The 18,087-nt window shown below is 42.3% G+C and overlaps 1 protein-coding gene across 5 annotated transcripts in view; it reads right to left on the reverse strand.

Annotated features, from left to right (window-relative positions):
* Positions 1-2,055: 2,055 nt before the first annotated feature.
* sgcd (sarcoglycan, delta (dystrophin-associated glycoprotein)) overlaps positions 2,056-18,087 on the reverse strand; it is a 301,763-nt gene continuing 285,731 nt past the window's right edge. For all 5 annotated transcript variants that reach the window (XM_084373505.1, XM_084373503.1, XM_084373504.1 and 2 more), the window contains 2 exons: positions 12,931-13,054; positions 2,056-6,946 (listed from right to left, as the gene is read on the reverse strand). In XM_084373505.1, the coding sequence (XP_084229631.1) occupies positions 6,761-6,946; positions 12,931-13,054 (310 nt within the window). In that variant the 3' untranslated portion in view covers positions 2,056-6,760. The remainder of the gene's footprint in view (positions 6,947-12,930; positions 13,055-18,087) is intronic.

Raw genomic sequence — 18,087 nt, forward strand, 5'->3', positions numbered from 1 at the left:
GAAAAAGGCATCAAACCTCTCAGGAAACCAATTTCACACATTTGATTACTCATGTGCCATCAGGACGGTGAAGTTGAGGACGTCAGCGGTATGTGGAAACCTGAAAGGGATGGGTCCGTACGTCACTGAGTCTCACGTTGGTGCCAGACTGTGGTGACAACATATCTACGCCGAACGACTTCTGATGAAGGAATGACTGAAGGATTGGATTGTGGACAAAACAGGACATTTGATGTCATCTTGGGAAAATTTTTCTGACATTTTATAAACCAAACAACTAATTGAGTAATCAAGAAAATAATCATCAAAATCAACAACAGTCAAAGATTGTTAAATTTGAATTTATAGAGGATAAATAATATTGGAATCAGCCTGAGGAAATGTGCACCAAGTGGTAGTTTTCTGGATCAGATTTACAGGAAGCAGCACTGAGGACACGAGCTCTCTGTCATCAATCTACTGTAGCTCCTGGCTGCCTGAGGACAGGAAATTAAACATTTACAAACTCCATACATCTCTTTATAATTCTGTACAATCCCCGCCGCCCTTCATTCACCCCGTGAATGCGCTCTGCAAGTCGAAATGTTTGCAGTTTAGATGAAAAGGATTCAGTCGGGTGAAGCTCGGCCTGAGGGAGAAGACGACTTCCTGTTTTCATTTAGGATGAAATGTTATTTAAAAAAAATCAAACGCTGTCAAACTCAGATTAAAAGTCCCGTTCTTCTCCGATTGCCTGAAACCAGCTTCTGATCCTCTGAAAACTTAAACAGCTGTGTTTTTCACTTTCTCATTGTCGACTTCACAGCTGGATGACATTGTGTTATTTGTGATACAGTTGCGTCCAAAGCACAGCGGGTGGGGAAAGACTAGAAAAAGGGAAATTGCAACAAACATGAGCATCAACCTGTTGAACCATCAGCGTGTCTCATGACTGATGACAATGACTTCCCCCAATATATGTTATTCTGAGGGATATTTAACATGGTCGTCTGTGATTTTGTGAAAAGTGATTTTGGTTAAATCCTGTTATTCTCAGAAAACCAGACAGGTAAGAGAGACGCATCAGAAATATTTTTCTTGCACATTTTTTCTGTGACTGACAATACATACGAAAAGGTATTAACTACCTTCTGGACCAATAATTACACCTATTGAAGAATATTGCTGTTTAATAAAATGATTCGATTGTAAATTATATTGTAATTTTAAATGAAACATGCAAAATAAGGCAGAATCTTAAACAGACAGAATAATAACGTCCACTGGAGCTGACAGATGTGATTTCAGTCACAGAAAAAAATGTGTGAAAAAAATGTTATTAAAATCTGGATAAGCATATTTCTGACACGTCGCTCTCATCTGACTGGTTTTCTGAGAATAAGAGAGTGTAACAGTTATTCTGTGCATCTCGTCTTCCCTCCGCCATTATGAATCTAGATACAAAGATAATTATCAACTGCAATTGTGGAGGAGGCGTTGGGGGTCCGTCTGTGGGACATGCAGCTCCAACTTAAAGTGTTTAAAGGGTTAAATTGTTTTGTTCATCAGTATTTCTGAAAATCTCTTTTATAAATACACTATTTCCATCTCAGCTGAGTGTAGAAGAAATGCAATAACTTCTCTTTCACCTACAGAAAATCTCTAGAATATGTCTGATGTCTTGTTTGAGGGTTAAATTGTTTTGTTCATCAGTACTTCAGTAAAAGGCAAAATATTGCACGTTTGCAAGACGGAAATGATGTATTGATAAAAGCAAAATTCAACAAAGCACCTAATAGTTTTCTTGAATAACCAGCTTAGATAAACTGCACACCATTGGTGGGTGTAAACACATTTTCTTTTGCAGATTTTCTGTATTTTTTTATTCGTCGGACATTTATTTGGAAACCTGGAAAGGAAATCTCATGGAAGTTAAACTGATTGAGAATTGACTTGACTTCATGTGGACACAGCTGAAACGGAGGCCAGAGCTCCACGTCTCCTTCATGAAGAAGTCTGCAGGGAAAGTTTCTAGCAGTTGTTTTCTGGTCAGTGAGGATCCAATGACTACTGCAATCCGTTTGAGCAAACGCCTTTTTATTTTGGCATCTTTGAAAACTACTCCATGAACGGCAGTTTCAGACTGAAGAATGAAGAAAAAATGTAAATATTCAGGATGGATGTTAACCTCAGGGTGTAAAACCAGGAGAGGAAGTACAGAGCGTGAACACAGGGCTGCGTTACAGGATGTCATCCGCTCGTCAACCAGCAACGTAATCCATCGTAATCAAATCACCTGGAGATTATTTTGACTGCAAGATTTGTGCAATTTGCACTTAAAGACAAATAATAATATAGATTTTATATTTATCTATGAATTACAATCATGTCTTACTTTGAAAATCAATGAAAATGTTCTATATTCCAATATCAAAGTTGACTTTTTCACAATTTATGTCTGATTGCTAATGTTGTCTACGATCTGATATTTGATCAAAAGACTTATAATTGGATTTTTTGTGGATTTTTGTTGCTCGTTTCTGCATTAATCCAATCAAACCCCCCGTGTATCATTTCCTTCTCTGCTTTATTTCCTTTTTTATCTTCTGGTTTCGGTGTTTTGCTTCTCTGAGAAACCATTCGGCTCGTTCTGTGGAGCAGATGAACCAAACAAAAGCTCACTCATAGCACAAGTTTACACACAGCACACTTGGGGAGAGAGAGAATGCAAAGACCTCGGGCCCAACAGAACAACAGCGGCAGAACATAAAGAAAAAGCGAGGCGAGTGTCTGTGTGAAACATCTGAGCTCGGCAGGAGCGACGGGAACAGGAAGGAGAAGGCAGAAAAAACAAAACCTGCTCGTTCTCCACAGGCCAACATCGTATACATTGCTGTACATGCTAAATCAATGAATATCCTTTTACATTATTTTTTTGCCCTTTTAGTATAAAAACACAGACTGATGTACATTAAAAAAAAAAAAAGGTTTTCCTTTTTGCAAAAGAGCTCGGTTTCTCTTTCGTCGGCGTGGATCGTCTGAGGTGCGCCGACGGGACGGTTGTGTACATTATTTACATATACAACCGTATCAAAAAAATTTGTATTTCTCTTGTGTACATGTATTCAAAAAACAGATACATCAGATAGGTTCAATTTTGTTGTGAAATATTTCTGAAAGTCCTTTAATATACAGCGACAGAGAAGCTGAGAGACAGAGAGGAGGTTGGTACACCTGACTCCTGAAAAAGGATGCGACACTTTAAATACAACAGAAGATAGAAATATGCTGCTATGAGTGTGTTCAGGAGTTATCACAAAGCACTCGGCCAGAAGAGCTAGCTCCTCCTGGATACTATCACACAAGATCTTCACCTCTTTACACGGCAAGTTATTGAATATTAAAGATTCAATAAAAGAGGCTCTATGGAACAATCTGTTGCAATCTACTTGTATTAATCCCTTTTTTTATTGGCCATATATGAGCGGATTGTAACGCGACATGAAAAATGGGACCTTATCCCTCTCTCATGGCGGCCTGTACGAGTCTGTGGGTGATCTGCTCGAGTCGTTTAATGCCGCTTGACTGTTCATTTCTTTGTGAAGGACTCGGGACGGGTTTTATGCTCGTTTTCAAGTGGCTCGTCTCCGCTCTGCTAACAAAGAGCAACAGTATCTAAAGTTACTTTAGAAATGAGGTCTGCTAACATAAACTAACGGCCGACGTCCAGCACAACACAGCAGGTCCACAGAGACAGAATTACTCTACAGAGTAACTGACAACAGCTGCTCAATGTACTCCTTACAAGCTAGCTAGCTGTAGCTAATTAGCTCAGATAGCCGTGGAGCTAACTGAGTGGCTCTACTAGCCGGCAGTGACTTCAGATCATGGGGGCAGCCACCACGGGGCAACAGGGCTCAGCACTGCAATGTGAAATGCTTTCTAGAATATCTGTGGATAGCAACTATGGGTTCATTGTTAATAATAATAATAATAATAATAATAATGATGGCAAAGGTTACAAATGATCGTGCTTCTCATATTGTAGAAAGTGACATTTCACGTCTGTTTTGATGTTAAAGCACGATTAGGTTCTAGGAGACGTCACGACTTCCGTACTGTTGGGATTTTACAACGATAAAATCATTGCCCCCAGCACGGATGTGGTTGCAATAACACCTGCAGAGCTGATGAGGAAACACGGTGGGCGGCGCCTGCTCAGGCCTGTGAGAGCTGACCAATCAGAGCAGACTTGGCTTTTTGCGAGGGGCGCCTGAAAGAGACAGGAGCTACAACAGAGCGTTCAGACAGAGGAGGGAATAGAGATGCTGCAGCAATGAACAGTATGAGAAAACGTACGTGTTTTTTCAACATTAAACTGGAAATGAGCATTATATAGGACCTCTAATATCTTCAGACTACAGTACTGAACCTGTTAAAACAGAAAAACAAGTGCGTAGAGACATAATGATCCTCTGTGGTAACATCTAGTAGAAACTAGATGCTTTTGGCCGAGTGGTTTGTGATACCCAGTGGAAATCAGACCCATCAGTGGCGTAATCTGCCTGTTAAACTCCACAGGATCACATGTTCATCACTTCAAACATCAACAGAAACACACATACATGTTTTCACACGGAGTATTTGATCATGAAAGCAAAGTAACAAGAATTACAGCCCAAACTCGGGAAGCTAAAGTGGTAAATAAGCAAAGATAAATAAAAAAAAAAACGCCTCATCCTTTTGCAGAGTCAGGTGTTGACAGCAGGGGGGCGCTACGGTCGGACATGGCTGAAGGTCTTTGCATTCACACGAGGGAGAGGTTTGTGGATGGGATGAAACTGAACTGAAATCAGAGATCATGTTACTCGTTGATGCCAAAGAAAGTCTGTGTGATGTGCTTCTTCTTGCCACAAGTGCATCGACATAAGGCACAGGCACAGTTCCCCTCTTTCAACAGAGCGGCTCGCATTAGTTTGTTTGTTTGTTTGTTTGTTTGTCCTTTTTTTAAAAATGTCCCAGTGCAAGAAACAAGTAGGGTGACCACCGCCGAGGTTCCAGCAGCTTACATCGGGACACAGGTCCTGTTGAGGATGTTGAGTTGTTTTATAATTTTCCTTGTTGCCGGGGCCGTCGGAGGAGACATGGACGGGATTATGCAGGTAAAACAGGACACTGACAGTCATTATGTCAAGTTAAAACAGCTTTACGTTCAGTTTAAAGAAAGAAAAGGAGATTGAACAGAGCAGCGATGGAGAGATAGAGGTTTGTGTAAAACCTGGGCGACGTCTCTTCAGTAACACCTTCAAACATGAAAATACAGTTAGCGCTGTTGGTTTTTAGCATTGGGAAGCTAATTTGAATGACTTTCCTCTGAACATTTTGTGGACTAAACCACTGATTTACATTTAGATGTAGAGCCTGAACAAAGAACAGCTTCCTGTCTGTCTACCTTCTGAACTAAACCCAATCACTGAGAGGTGTAGTTAGAAATTTTCCCACTGTCGCTCTTAAGGTCCAGATCACATAGAGGCTAGTCGCTACAGGCTACAGCTTCAAAAACGCATTGTAAAAGCATGTGGGGAAAAAACCGTGTGCAACTGGGGGATCAGACGTAATTAAAGGAAAAAGTAGTGTGACTCTACGACAGAAACAAAGACATCTTTCAACTTAAAGCCGCTAGAAAAACGTAATGCTTGGAGCACAAGCAAGCCTTCATGTTCCTGATACCATTTCATAGATCCTGACCCAATTCAAATTTGGACTATTGTTTAGTTAAGTGCTTACAGTTTGCCTGTGGAGCTTTGAAATACTGTATGACCAGTGTGTAGAGAAGAAATTTTGTCCTCATCTCAGCTGTGGTAACAATCGTAGAAGGAAAAAAAGAGAAGATGTTGATAAAGAAGAAGAAGATGGGAGATAGGGTTGTTGGGATTGGGGGGGTTGTTAGGGGCTGTTGCCATGGGTGATCACCCTAGTGATTCTGGTACTGACTCGAGGAGGGATCAGATCAGCGTCTCTTCTCGTAAATCTCTGGAGATTTTCCTCTCGGTTTTTAGCAGGAGGCTCCAGCGAGCAAAGTGTGTGGTGGTGTGTCTGTCAGCTAGTGTGTGCATCTGTATGTGTGTTAGGGTCAGACCGATATATTACCAATACTGTCCTTTGATTAAATATTAGTGTATCAGCCAGCTATAGTCCTATATTCCCAGTATGATGGAGATTAAAGTTCCTTTCTGACCTCTGTTGTATTAAAAAAGTTGTTAAAACCAACAATGCAACACATTTTTCTTCCCTTTATTTATGTCATTCAGGTTAAAAGCCTCATAACTCCTCTGGTACTGTACGTATAAAGATCTCAGAGAGATGTGTGGAGAGTTTTTAGAGTCCCATGACGCTGTGGATGCTGTTTTCACAGGGATTTGACACTCTGACATATATAAAATTAAGGGAGAAAATATTTTTTTTTTAGCATTGAAATATTGGCAAAAATATCAGCCGACAGCAGCTTCACTCCAAAATTCTCAGTATTGGCTTGTTAAAACATATCGGTTGAGCCTAAATATCAGTGTGTGTGTGTGTGTGTGTGTGTGTGTCTGTTTCGGTACAGTATCTATGATTGTATATATATATATATCCATCATCTCTGGCAGTCTTTGTATGTGTTGTTTGCTGTGAATCAGTCCGAGAGGCAGGCGATACGTGTACATCCGTCTGGGTTTTGCCCGTCTGTCTGTCTGTCAGGATAATCTGTGTGTTTATTTATAATCATATGTTTCCAGTCCTAGAGGCAGACATTGTTGCTGATCTGGCAGGTGGATCCGGTGCCGGCCTGGGACAGGAAAAGCCTCCCGTTGGGGCAAACGCAAACCTCGTAGACAGTCTGCCTGGTCCCGGAGGACGAGGAGCTGGTGGAGGCCTTCCCCTCGGGCAGCCGCATCAGACGGATCCTCCGAGCGTCCAGAGAGATCTGGGAGAGAGGGAGAGGAAACTGGTGAGACTGGGAAAAGTGGTGACCAGTCAGCTGCTTGACTCAGTTTTTAAATCTTTCCCTTTTGTACAGAAACACATGAAAATGTGGTCGAGTTATTGTGACTTCGGGCTTGTTGACCCAGTTGCTGTTTAAATTCTCTCTAAATTAAGCAGAGATTCTCGTTTGCTGATTGTAAATGAACGTGTTTGGACTGAAGCCGGCTGGACAGGACTCCTCTGTCGATGGTCAGGATGCGTGACGCCTGTACAGTACGTCCAACCTCCACACAGTCATTCAGCCCAGAGGAGCCGCTTGTTTTCTTTCTTTCGGGGCTAAAATCTCTGTTTGCCTTTTCATCTTTACCTCGACTAACCTTCGCTGAATCATGCGTCTCTTCCCGTCTCTTCACTCTAATTGCTTTCAAAGCAAATCTCTTCACCCGCTCTCCTTAGCTTAGCTTTTATTTTTCTTCCCGGGACTTTCTGCCTCATCACACAAACAGCGTCTGTGGCTCTCAACACCTTAACGCCCCACACCGTCGGTCGCACAGAATGTTAAGTAGTCGAGGTATTGGATATCTAGCAGCATCTATTCGATCTCTCTGACATCACATCTCGCGTATTAAAGATTCGTCCATTAATATTGCAGCGAACTCTCGAGGACATTCAGCGCACGGTGACAATAGATGAGCGAGTGCGGTGAATGATAAAGGTCATGTGTTGGATTTAAAGCTCACAGTGGGAACAATAATGCATGGAGGAGGGATAGTCACTGTAAAAGTCACCCAGAATGCACCTGGTATAGTTCAAAGGAAGCACCATTGTCACCTAAAGGTAATCAGTTTGAATCCTTGAAGCAGGAGACGAGATGAAGGGTAAAAGTAAGTCTCCGAAAGCCAGAATGTATTTTATATTAAAACACGACCCTGTGGACACAAGTTATAACACGTGACCACATGATGCAACATATGGAAAACGTGTTCACATGCAACCCCATTAGGTTTCACATTTAATCCCATACTGTAGATTTCACGTTATCCCACTGGGTTTTAACATGTAATCTCATAGGTTTCACATGGGAATTTACATATTATACCATAAAAGTATTGCAAAACCACGTTTTTCCACGTGCAGAATACATGTTCCACTTGTGCAAAGCGGGTTTCACATTTCACGCGTGATTTTCATGTGTTCACATGTTGAATTTCACATTTGCAAAATCACAGGAGCGTGTTTTTGCACATGGGAAATTCATGTGGTTTCTCTTATAAATGCAGACTAAACCAGCTGGTCACGGTCACGATATGTTCCAGACCCATCAGCGAATTATAGTTAGTGAGGAATAATACACATTTGACAAAAGATCTAACTTCTACAAAGATTTTTAAATGTTTTCTGATAAAGACACACAATGGGGTTTAATCTAAAAAACATCTATTCAGCTAAAAAAACAAGTAGACACAATGAAGTTCACTCTCTGCTCGTTCCCAGGTCGTTCATCTTGTCTCTTGAGGAGTAAAAAGAGAACAAAACTCCAGAAAACTCCTTCGGCCACCTCACCACAAACACACAGAGCCACTCATCCACTCATTTCACCCCCTCCAACCCCACATTGATTGGAAAAAACTCTGTCTTTCTTTCTCGCTCTGCACAGACACGAACCACTGCTGCATGAATCCCATCTCTCTGCCCTCCTCCTCTCCTCTCCTCCCCCTCCTCTCCTCCTGGGACTCCTACATGCCTGGTGTTTCGCTGGCCGAGGAGAGGAGGAGCTCTCCAGCCATAAAAAAGGTAAAGGAGCCATTACCAGGCGCCTCGGGGAGGCATCACAATCAAATGACCTGGAACACATTTTAAAGCAGTCTCAGTTGACTTCCTCAGACAGCTGCTGCTGAACAAATCTTTCACCACGAGGGGCAGACTGTGTGAGACACTGCAAGAGCCTGTGTGTAACTGTGTGTGTCAAGCTGAGAGTGCGAGTGAAGGACAAACACACACACACACTCGACAGGTAAAGGGAAAACCGACTATCTCATCGTCTAGACTTTTTACAAATACCCCGAAGAGTTCAAATTGATTTAATTTTATCCCCAAACATCCTGAAGGTGCTGATGCTGCATGTTTAAACTAGTGTGTGCATGCATGTTTTTGATTTTTGTGTTTTAGACTCGACCAAATCATCATTGCTGATGTACACGGGTTAGATTTTATACCTCGACGCTGTGCTAAAAGCTCAGTTAATTACAGTTTTTACCCTGTTTATTTATTTATTTATTTATTTAAAGGTTTAATAATCAGGGACAATGCACATTGATAACACATTTTAACAAATGTAAACATGCCAGAATTAGCTAAAAGGCTATTGTACATCTGCTGTCGCTGGACTGATGTTAAATGATGTTTGTTAATTGAGCTTTCACTGCTCAACCAATTTGTGTTTTCCCTCAAATGGGACATAATTCTAGTCGAACAGACACACATGGTCTTTGCCTTTGTGTTTGCATGAGAGGCTGTAAGTGGCTGACGTGGTGTAAATCGGATCAGTACAGTACTTGCAACATTTAATACAACTTTGCTAGTTTGAGTCATTTTGTTTTGGCCATTTTCAGTCAGAGATTTGAGGGAAAAAGGTTATTTTTTGTGGTATAAGTGAAGTTTTCTACTTCATTGTTGATTGCACAATGTAATGGATACAGAATAATGAAACCATCTGCGTTTACATCGCTATCAATGTCTGCCATCGGGCACACGGTCACCTGGGAACAGGAAGGTTAACTTTCTGTTATCGACTAAATGACAGAATAAACTGTCCTGTGTTGATGGTTTTTGTGACTTTGAGGAAGCAATCGGCAACAACGATGCGACGGTATCACCTCTTGGAAACACTTGAGGCGGGGAAGTGTTGTCTGTTTTGATTTTAGACGACAGTCGGATCTATGAATGTCGAGTCTCTGTAAGTGATTGTGAAACTTTCTGTCTGTGAGTAAAAAACATGTGCACGCGACACCTCACACACACTCGTGAAGTGATGTCATGTGTTTTAAGATTAAACAAAAGTCATCTTATTGATATTAATTATCTCTTGTCTTTATGTGTATTTGTTTGGTATTGAGGTAATCCAGAAGTAATGAGAGTAGTCAAGTTGCATTACTTTACTACAGTGATGCTTGGATTAAAAGGTAATTAGTAACTGTATCAGAATACATTCTTGAAGCAAGTCTCCCAACCCTGGTTACAACTCTATGAGCTGTCGCAAATATCCTCAGGAAAAGTCTGCAGAAATGCTGATTCACAGAAAAGTGGCCACGCGTCGTGCACTCGATGATTTGACAGCTGGACGGCCCTGAACCCTGGTGGATTTAGTGGGAACGCAACTCAAAGTCTGTGAATAGGATTGAGTTTTATGCATCGCAGCTGGGTTTGGATCAGCGTAGTGATTCAGTGCGGCTGTGCTGCAGTACATCACCGCTGCACACGGTCAGAAGGTTGTTTCTGGCGGGGCAAGACAGATTATTAGACTGGGAGAAATGACTCGTGCATGTACGATCGAGTGTCTATTGTGTGACTTTAGCAGTCCACAGTGTTTCACTCGCTATTCAAAGTGTGTGTGTGTGTGTGTAAGTCTATTTCTGTATCTGCCGTGTGGTTTGTGGGTGTCTAATGACCAAAACCGCTCTGTAATTGCTCTGGCGGGTCCCGAGGAGAGAGAGTGTGTAAGACAAAGGTTTGACAAATGGACATTTGCAACACTAATGGAGTGTGAGAACGTGATTCTAATTATATGAATTGACCATCAGGAGTTCAACGGCCTCATTTTCGACCACACATCCGTGACAACTGCGGCAAAGATGTGGGCGTGGGCGTGGCTTCAGACCGCTGCCGTGGAGACTTTTAATTGGACCGAGCTGAATCCAAGGGCACCTTCCCCTCCGACGGCCTCGCTCTCCTCGTCCATCTCATATCAGCAGCCTGTCTTAATGTATGAAACTGTTTTTTTTTTTTGTGGGAAACTTTTAAACACTTTCTTCTTCCCTAATCCTCCCCCTGCTGATTTTAACAGATCTGACATGACACGACTGGTGCAACGTAAGGTGGGAAATCCTTTTATCAGCGCAGCCGACCGTGATGAATGCGAGGACTGATGTGTGTAACGAATCAGGGGATGGTTGGAGGAATTTAGGAGAAGGGTGGAAAGGATGAGGAGTGGATGAGCGAGGAGGAGGAGAAAAAAAAAAAAAGATGGTGCATAACAAAGTTACAGACAGAAAGAGGCCAGAGGAAGGAGGAGGAGGAGGAGGAAATGAACGGACAGGAAACTGAAGAGGAGGAAAAGATGGATGGGAACGTTGTTAAAGAAGAACGAAGACGGAGAGAAACAATCAACTTCTGTCCTCTGTTTTTCCTGCTTCTCTGTGAGCCTCGGACAGATTCTGGTGGACGGCCAGTATGTGGGAAATTGCCACCAGCCAATAAGCTAAATGCTGGTCCATGTTGGCTGAGGGAGCCGACTATTGTTTGGATTGTTTGCTAAAAATAAGTTTGGACGAGAAAAAATATCGAATTGAGATGGAGGCTCCACCGGCCAGGATGGCCGGAGGACAAGGAAAGTTAATTTTCTCAACTTGCCAGAACAAAAGAGTGGGAGGACTGAAGTAACACGACAGCGTTTAACAAAGATAATGAGTTCAGTCTGTGGACAAATGAAGGCGTTTCAGCTCACTTAGTCATCAAATAAACCACCTAATGAAGGCTTTGTTTCAAACAATGTTGGCTGTATTTCAATTTTTAACACCGGTTCTGTTAATGACTCATTATCTAATAGTGTGATTACATCTGTGGAAATGTTACGGACAACAGCAGGCATTTATACTGGGAGTAAAAGGAAAAGGAAACTGAAGCATGATGCCGTTAACCAGCGTTAATTGTATTACTTTTTCCAGCTTTTACTTCTTAGACGGGTCAAAAAAGCCCATTATTGACTGCAAAACTTGATTTCTTGTTTCACAAAGTTATCTTTAGCAGTCCACAGTGGCTGTATTTTTATCAGCCCAGTCGTCATGGTAAAAATGTCAGACAGTGAGCGCAGGTCAAGTCCGCGTTTCAACATTTGTAAGTGTGAAACCGCCAGATATTTTCATATTAGACCTCGGGACAGAAAATGGCTGTTTTTAACGAGCTCTTGGGAGATCTCCAGCCTCGTTTTTCAAGCCCAAAACATGATGCTTTCCAAACCCTGACTCAGTGGTTTTCGTGCCTAAAACTAACCAGATCATGAGCCCAGCGTCGTGCAAAAAGAAAGTTGAAAGTAAAGAAATGTAAACTTTCATCTTGTCCGTGGTTTTGCAGAAACATCGCCAACACTTCTCTCTGTGATCGGGTTGATTTTTAGCTTCTACCACAGCTCTTTCAAGATTTAATTCTGGATTAACAGATCTTTGTTGTTATTTTTATATTACTGGCTGTTGTTTCTACTCAGTTATGGTCACAGGACTCATCTTAGAGGATGAATCCTGTTAATAACGAGGTCGAAAGCAGCAAGAAACACAATCAGTCAGGTTTTAAGCAAGCCAGTGGTTTATCTAAATTAGAAAACCACTTCATCAAATGTACTTTGTCTTCTTTGCACTTTTGCTTGTTTGCTTTATATCTTTTCATTGTTGTGTGTTTATATGAGTCATCTGTAAAGCACTCAGGTAAAAGTACTGCAGGTAAAACTTGAAGTGGGAAACTGGACTGGAACTGTCACGGACAATTAAAATGGACAGTTTGGAAAATGACGATCAGACGAACTGTGAAATGATGACTGATCGATCAACATCTTAGTGATTCATCACACTCATGTCTAGAGATGTCTCGGTGTTCCCAGGTCTCAGCACTTAACTTGGTAAGCGCAGTGATATTATTCCCAATATATGGACCCAGAATTGTCCTGTATTTTCTTGCTCTGGTGCAGTTTTTATGTTTTTTTGTTGTTTGACACACCTCTCCGTCTTTGGACTCCAGTCGCAGCTCGTTCCTGCAGATGGCCTGGATGTCTCCGGCCTCGGCCAGGATCTGGATGCCTTTAGGAGCCTCCATCAGCAGGGAGCGAGTGGGAGACTCCAGCCTGGAAGCAGATAAATGCAGAGCAGCTCGGTTAGAGATAAATATTTCTGCTTAATGTTTCGACGAGAAGGATAACTAACGCTGAAAAACAAAAGATCGGAGAGATGTAAATACACCCACCGCTTGTTTTCTCTTTCTTATGATCCTCGCTAGAAATTTTAATTTGTTCCCTTTTTTTTAATATTTAATTGTCAAACAGACAAATTAGAAAGTAACAAGGTCTCGAAAACAAAAGTGCCGATTGCGAAGCAGAATGTTTATTAGACGAGTTTAGCAATCTGTCATCCTGACACTGTGCAGATTTTTATCACTTTCACCAATAACAACACAAACACTGCAGGTAATGAGAACCTCCACGGCTGCTTGTCACCAACAGTTGAGCCGTTATGTTCGGAGATACGAATAGACAAAGACTTAAAGTTTCAAAAAGGTTGAGCTGCATCCCCGATCGACACACCGTGATGCTTTCAGCTGCAGCAGTTTACGGTGAGCTCTTGTGACGATCCTGCTGCGACGTCTTGTGTTTGCCGAGTGAGTCACCTGCGTCTCTGCAGGTGGATCATTAGTGTAACCTGGCACACCTGAGGGCTTTTGAGCCTGGCTGCAGTGCACCTCTCACTCGCTGCCTGACTCTGCTGCTGCAGCTCCAGGTGCTCTCTCTTCTCCCTACAGGCACTCGTTCAGTTTGGGTTAATGCGTCCCTGAGGTAACCTTTATGTTCTGTTCAGTACCCCGTACACACACACACACACATGCCCTCACTCATGCACACTTATGGTTTGTGTCCACAGGGGCTTTGCACACTTGACCAAAACAGGCATACACCCTCGACAACCAAACACTGGATGCGCCTGATTGGACGGACGGCACGTGGGTGGCGCGCCCTTAGATTTCGAACTGGACCAACATGGTGGCTCGTTTGGAAACTTTCCCTTATATTACAAAAATAGCTCAGCTAAATGTGGTTCTTAAGATGTTTTTAGCTAAGCTGCAGAATCTGTCTTCAATACTAACTAAGAGAGATTTATGTCTTCACGACTTCTACCAGTTTTGGGCAAAACAAAATAAATTTAAAATAAATAAGTTGTCTAAAGAAGTTTGTCGTCCTCACATCCTTTGAAATGGAAGTTTACGATGTATTTATGCCGCCCAGTCGTCAGTTTTCAATTCTGCAAACCACGGATACATTCCAGTTTGTGCATCTTATACCGACCGTATTGACACTTCACATCACATGTATGCATGTACGAGCTGACGAGACCCGGAGGAGACGGTGGCGGTGACAGCTGGTGAGAAAGCTGCCAAGTCAGATGCAGCTTTTCGAGATGATCGGCTTCTGTAAGCATGAAACCACTGGATGTTTTCAAATAGAAGTCAGGACAATTTCCAGACATTTTTTATTTGTGGTGACAGATCCAGGTATTTTAAGCCCAAACATAATATTTTCTTTCACCCAAGGCAAGTGTTGTCTTGGCCTGGAGGGTTAGTAAAAAGTCTGTTTCCCTTCAGGTCAGTCGGCACTTCTTCAGAAGAGGGAATCTTATTGTTTGTTGCTTCGTCCTTGGTTCAGCCTGAATTATATTGGTTAATTTACTGTTCACCTTTTTTGTAGTAATCAATTATTTTACTTTAAATGTAACTCGGTATTCAGACTGTGCTTTGAAGGCCGAGGAGGGAGCGACCTTTAAACTTTCATGTTTCGTACCTGACCTCCTAGACGGCGTCGTAACATCCAAAACTGGCCCCTTAAAATGTTCAAAACTCAAACTGGTCCTCACAAAAATAGACGTACAGGAACACACACACGCACACACACACACACACACACACATGAATGGAGTGTAAATTGAGTTAATCCGACACTTGAGCACTGCAGCCCACCTGCACGCCGCTTACGTTTTTTTTTCCTGCACGAGGATTAAAAATCAGCCCACTCCTCTTCACATCTCGACAAAAAAAACACTCGGAGCCACGAGCCGATCTTTACAGGAAGCAGCGAAGCAGGTGTCAAAACGCTTCAGTGGATTCAGACCTGCAGAGGAGGTCTCTGTAGACCTCCTGTCTGCCTGTCATGACGGTGATTCAGGATGAAATACGTGATATTTTCCTCCACAGGGACGGTTTTCATTGATATCACACACAGTGCTGAGCCGGAGGATTGTGTGGCGCAGCTATCAAAGGTTGTGTTTATATACACAGGTACAGAACATGACGTCCATCATCGGCTCTACTGTTCCTCATGTTTATGAATAAGTGTCGTATCTGCTTTTGGAAGAAATTCTGTTGGTTTCAGGATCGGTTTATTTATTCCAACAGGGAACACGAGCTAGAAGGCTGAAATAAAAAAATGATCAGGGGAGGGATCTCTGTGCAGTTTGTTTTGTCACTCTGCTGTTTGCTGCTGCCATGGATGGATTTAAAAACAGGCCCAGTGGTCAGAGTCTCTGTATTATATCATTTTAGCATCAACATCGCCGTGTGCACAGGCGCGATGGTCACATCACAGGCACATCTGAGGCAAACGAAGTCAAACACATCCTGATACAACTCGTTTGCTGCATGATACAGAAGGAAACATGGCACGTTCTGATTTTCCATGAATAATCGATGAGAGAATGTCTGATATTAAATAATTTAATCCAATTTAAGGCTTCTTGGATGCACAGAAGTGTGCTGCTTGTGAGTTACATGCAGGATCAATCATTCTTGATCAAAGTAGGACCTATTTTTGGTCGTTCGATAAAATGGACTTTGCCAATTGCCGAATAGTACGGAAGCCCTAAAGGGCCATGCATTCATACATTTTATTTCCTCCGTTTTCCCGTGACAACGAGTTAATTTCATTTGTTTTCTCGAGATCTTGAGTTATTATCTCGAAATAACAACTGCCGTTTTCCCGAGATAACGATATAATTGATTCAAGATCTGGAGATAATGAGATGTGATATGATGGGCCTGAGATTATGGAGATGCTCGGGACCTCGTAGCTGGTCAGCTATGTAGTTAATGACGACATCAGGCTCACTTAGATTGCGCCGCCGATATAGCTGAAGCCTCGCTGACCGTCTTTTTATATATTACGCACACTAATGTGTATATTATGTAAGGCATAATGCTATTTCAGCCTCAATTGAAAAGATATGTGACGCAGTGATCGATATGCTCCTCTGACAATATACTACACTATTATTTTGTTTTGTCAAGATCTCGAATTAATTATATCATTATCTCGGGAGTTATTATCTCGAATTAACAACTGCCGTTTTCCCGAGATAACGAGATAATTTTCTCGAGATAACGAAACTTTGTTTTCCTGAGATAACGATATAATTACAAAGTTTCGTTATCTCGAGATCTCGAGAAAATGTTCCCGTTATCTCGGGAAAACAGCAGTTGTTATTTCGAGATAATAACTCGAGATCGAGAAAACAAGTTAAGTTAACTCGTTATCACCAACGAAGAACAAAGGAAAAACACAAGACTTAAAAACACATGAAGAAATAAAACACAGGTGTGAGAAGGGTGGGACAGAAAAGTAAAGTAACACATGAGGATAAACTTTCAACATAAAACAGGGAATCAACTGGACCGACACCTACGACCACGACACCAGGCACTGAAACTACTCGGTGAGGTTTAGGAAAACACTGAGATTTAGATCGATGGATAAACTTCTCGTAGCATCACCAGTTGCATCAGTGAAAGTAAGAAACATAAGAGCAGCAGAGGAGCCCGACTGTCTCGTTGCATATGTAATCCTCTGCAGTTCGGCTGGTGTCGCTCTGTGAATTTGCTCCTGGCAGGTTTAATGAACAGAGTCGCAGGGTGCTGACCTGAATTCCTCACAAGAGGAAGAGAGGAAGAGGAGCTGCTGTGCACTGCCGGCTGCACGACGAAGCAGCTTAAAGAACTCATCACCATCGTCTGTGTTGGAGTTCAAACTCAGGTTAGAGGATATACGTCAAGATGGAGGATGAAAATGTATAGTGCTAAAGGCTGAACGACACCGTGAAGCTATTTGGATGACACACAAACAACCTCTTCATGGTATAAAGCTGCGTTTCACGCACGCCTCGGCTCATTTTTGGTTTTCTCAATTTTGTTTTGGCCTTGCAGATAGTCCTCTGTCAGTGTAGGTGACAGAAATAACATCACCGTGTTAGACTGCCACGACATCCTCAACGCAACACCAACAGGAACAAAATGGAGGAGACAAACTTTGTTTATGAAGGCATCGAAAGGGCTGACGATAGAGGGAAGTTCAGAGCGCTGAAGACGAGGCGACTCTGTGTGATTTTCAAGCCATCTTTCAGTCTCCACTCCGCTTACTTGACCGAGGTGGTAGAAATAAAAAGCACCAGGTACTCTCCACAACCTTTCCTGATGGAAACCCAAAAGAGGACGGCTCCCAGTGAGTTGAGTGGAGGCGAGCTGAGCCCTGTCATGAAACAGAACCGAAGCACAGGAAGACAACAAAAAGGGCAAAGACAGGAGAGTCCATTCGTTTTCAGATGATTTCAGGTGACTTCTGATCAAGTCAGAAGCTTTATTGTCATTTCTGTCTAATCACCTCTACAATTATGATAAAACAAAAGCGTGCTTTCCTCTCTGACTCTATTAAATAAATAGCTAAAAGTAAAGTAAGCAAAGCTGTCGATGTCGAGACGCTGAGTTTCAAGAGAGGCGGGGGGGAACCGACAGTTCTTTAAAGTGGCAACAGTTATTTGCTTTAACCTATCATTTCAAAATAAATGTTGACTGCACGATGTAACAGCTCGAATAATGACACCATCTGCATTTAGATTGATTCCCTATAAACCTCGCTGTCACGATGCCGTTCTGCCTCGAACTCTCCCGAGGAAAATGTAGGTTGTCTGGTGTTCGAGTCAGACTGGCAGCCTGGCATTATTTCTATCTGCTTCCACGTCTCCATTAGAGACTGAATCGATGAACAAACTCAATGTTTTATCCTGCGTCGTTGGCAGTTTCTACTCTGAGGAAAACAGAAACAATGTGGCTGTAATTGTGGTGACC

The sequence above is a fragment of the Pagrus pagrus genome (genome assembly GCF_965226575.1).
Source record: "Pagrus pagrus genome assembly, chromosome: 14".
Classification (NCBI taxonomy): Eukaryota; Metazoa; Chordata; class Actinopteri; order Spariformes; family Sparidae; genus Pagrus; species Pagrus pagrus.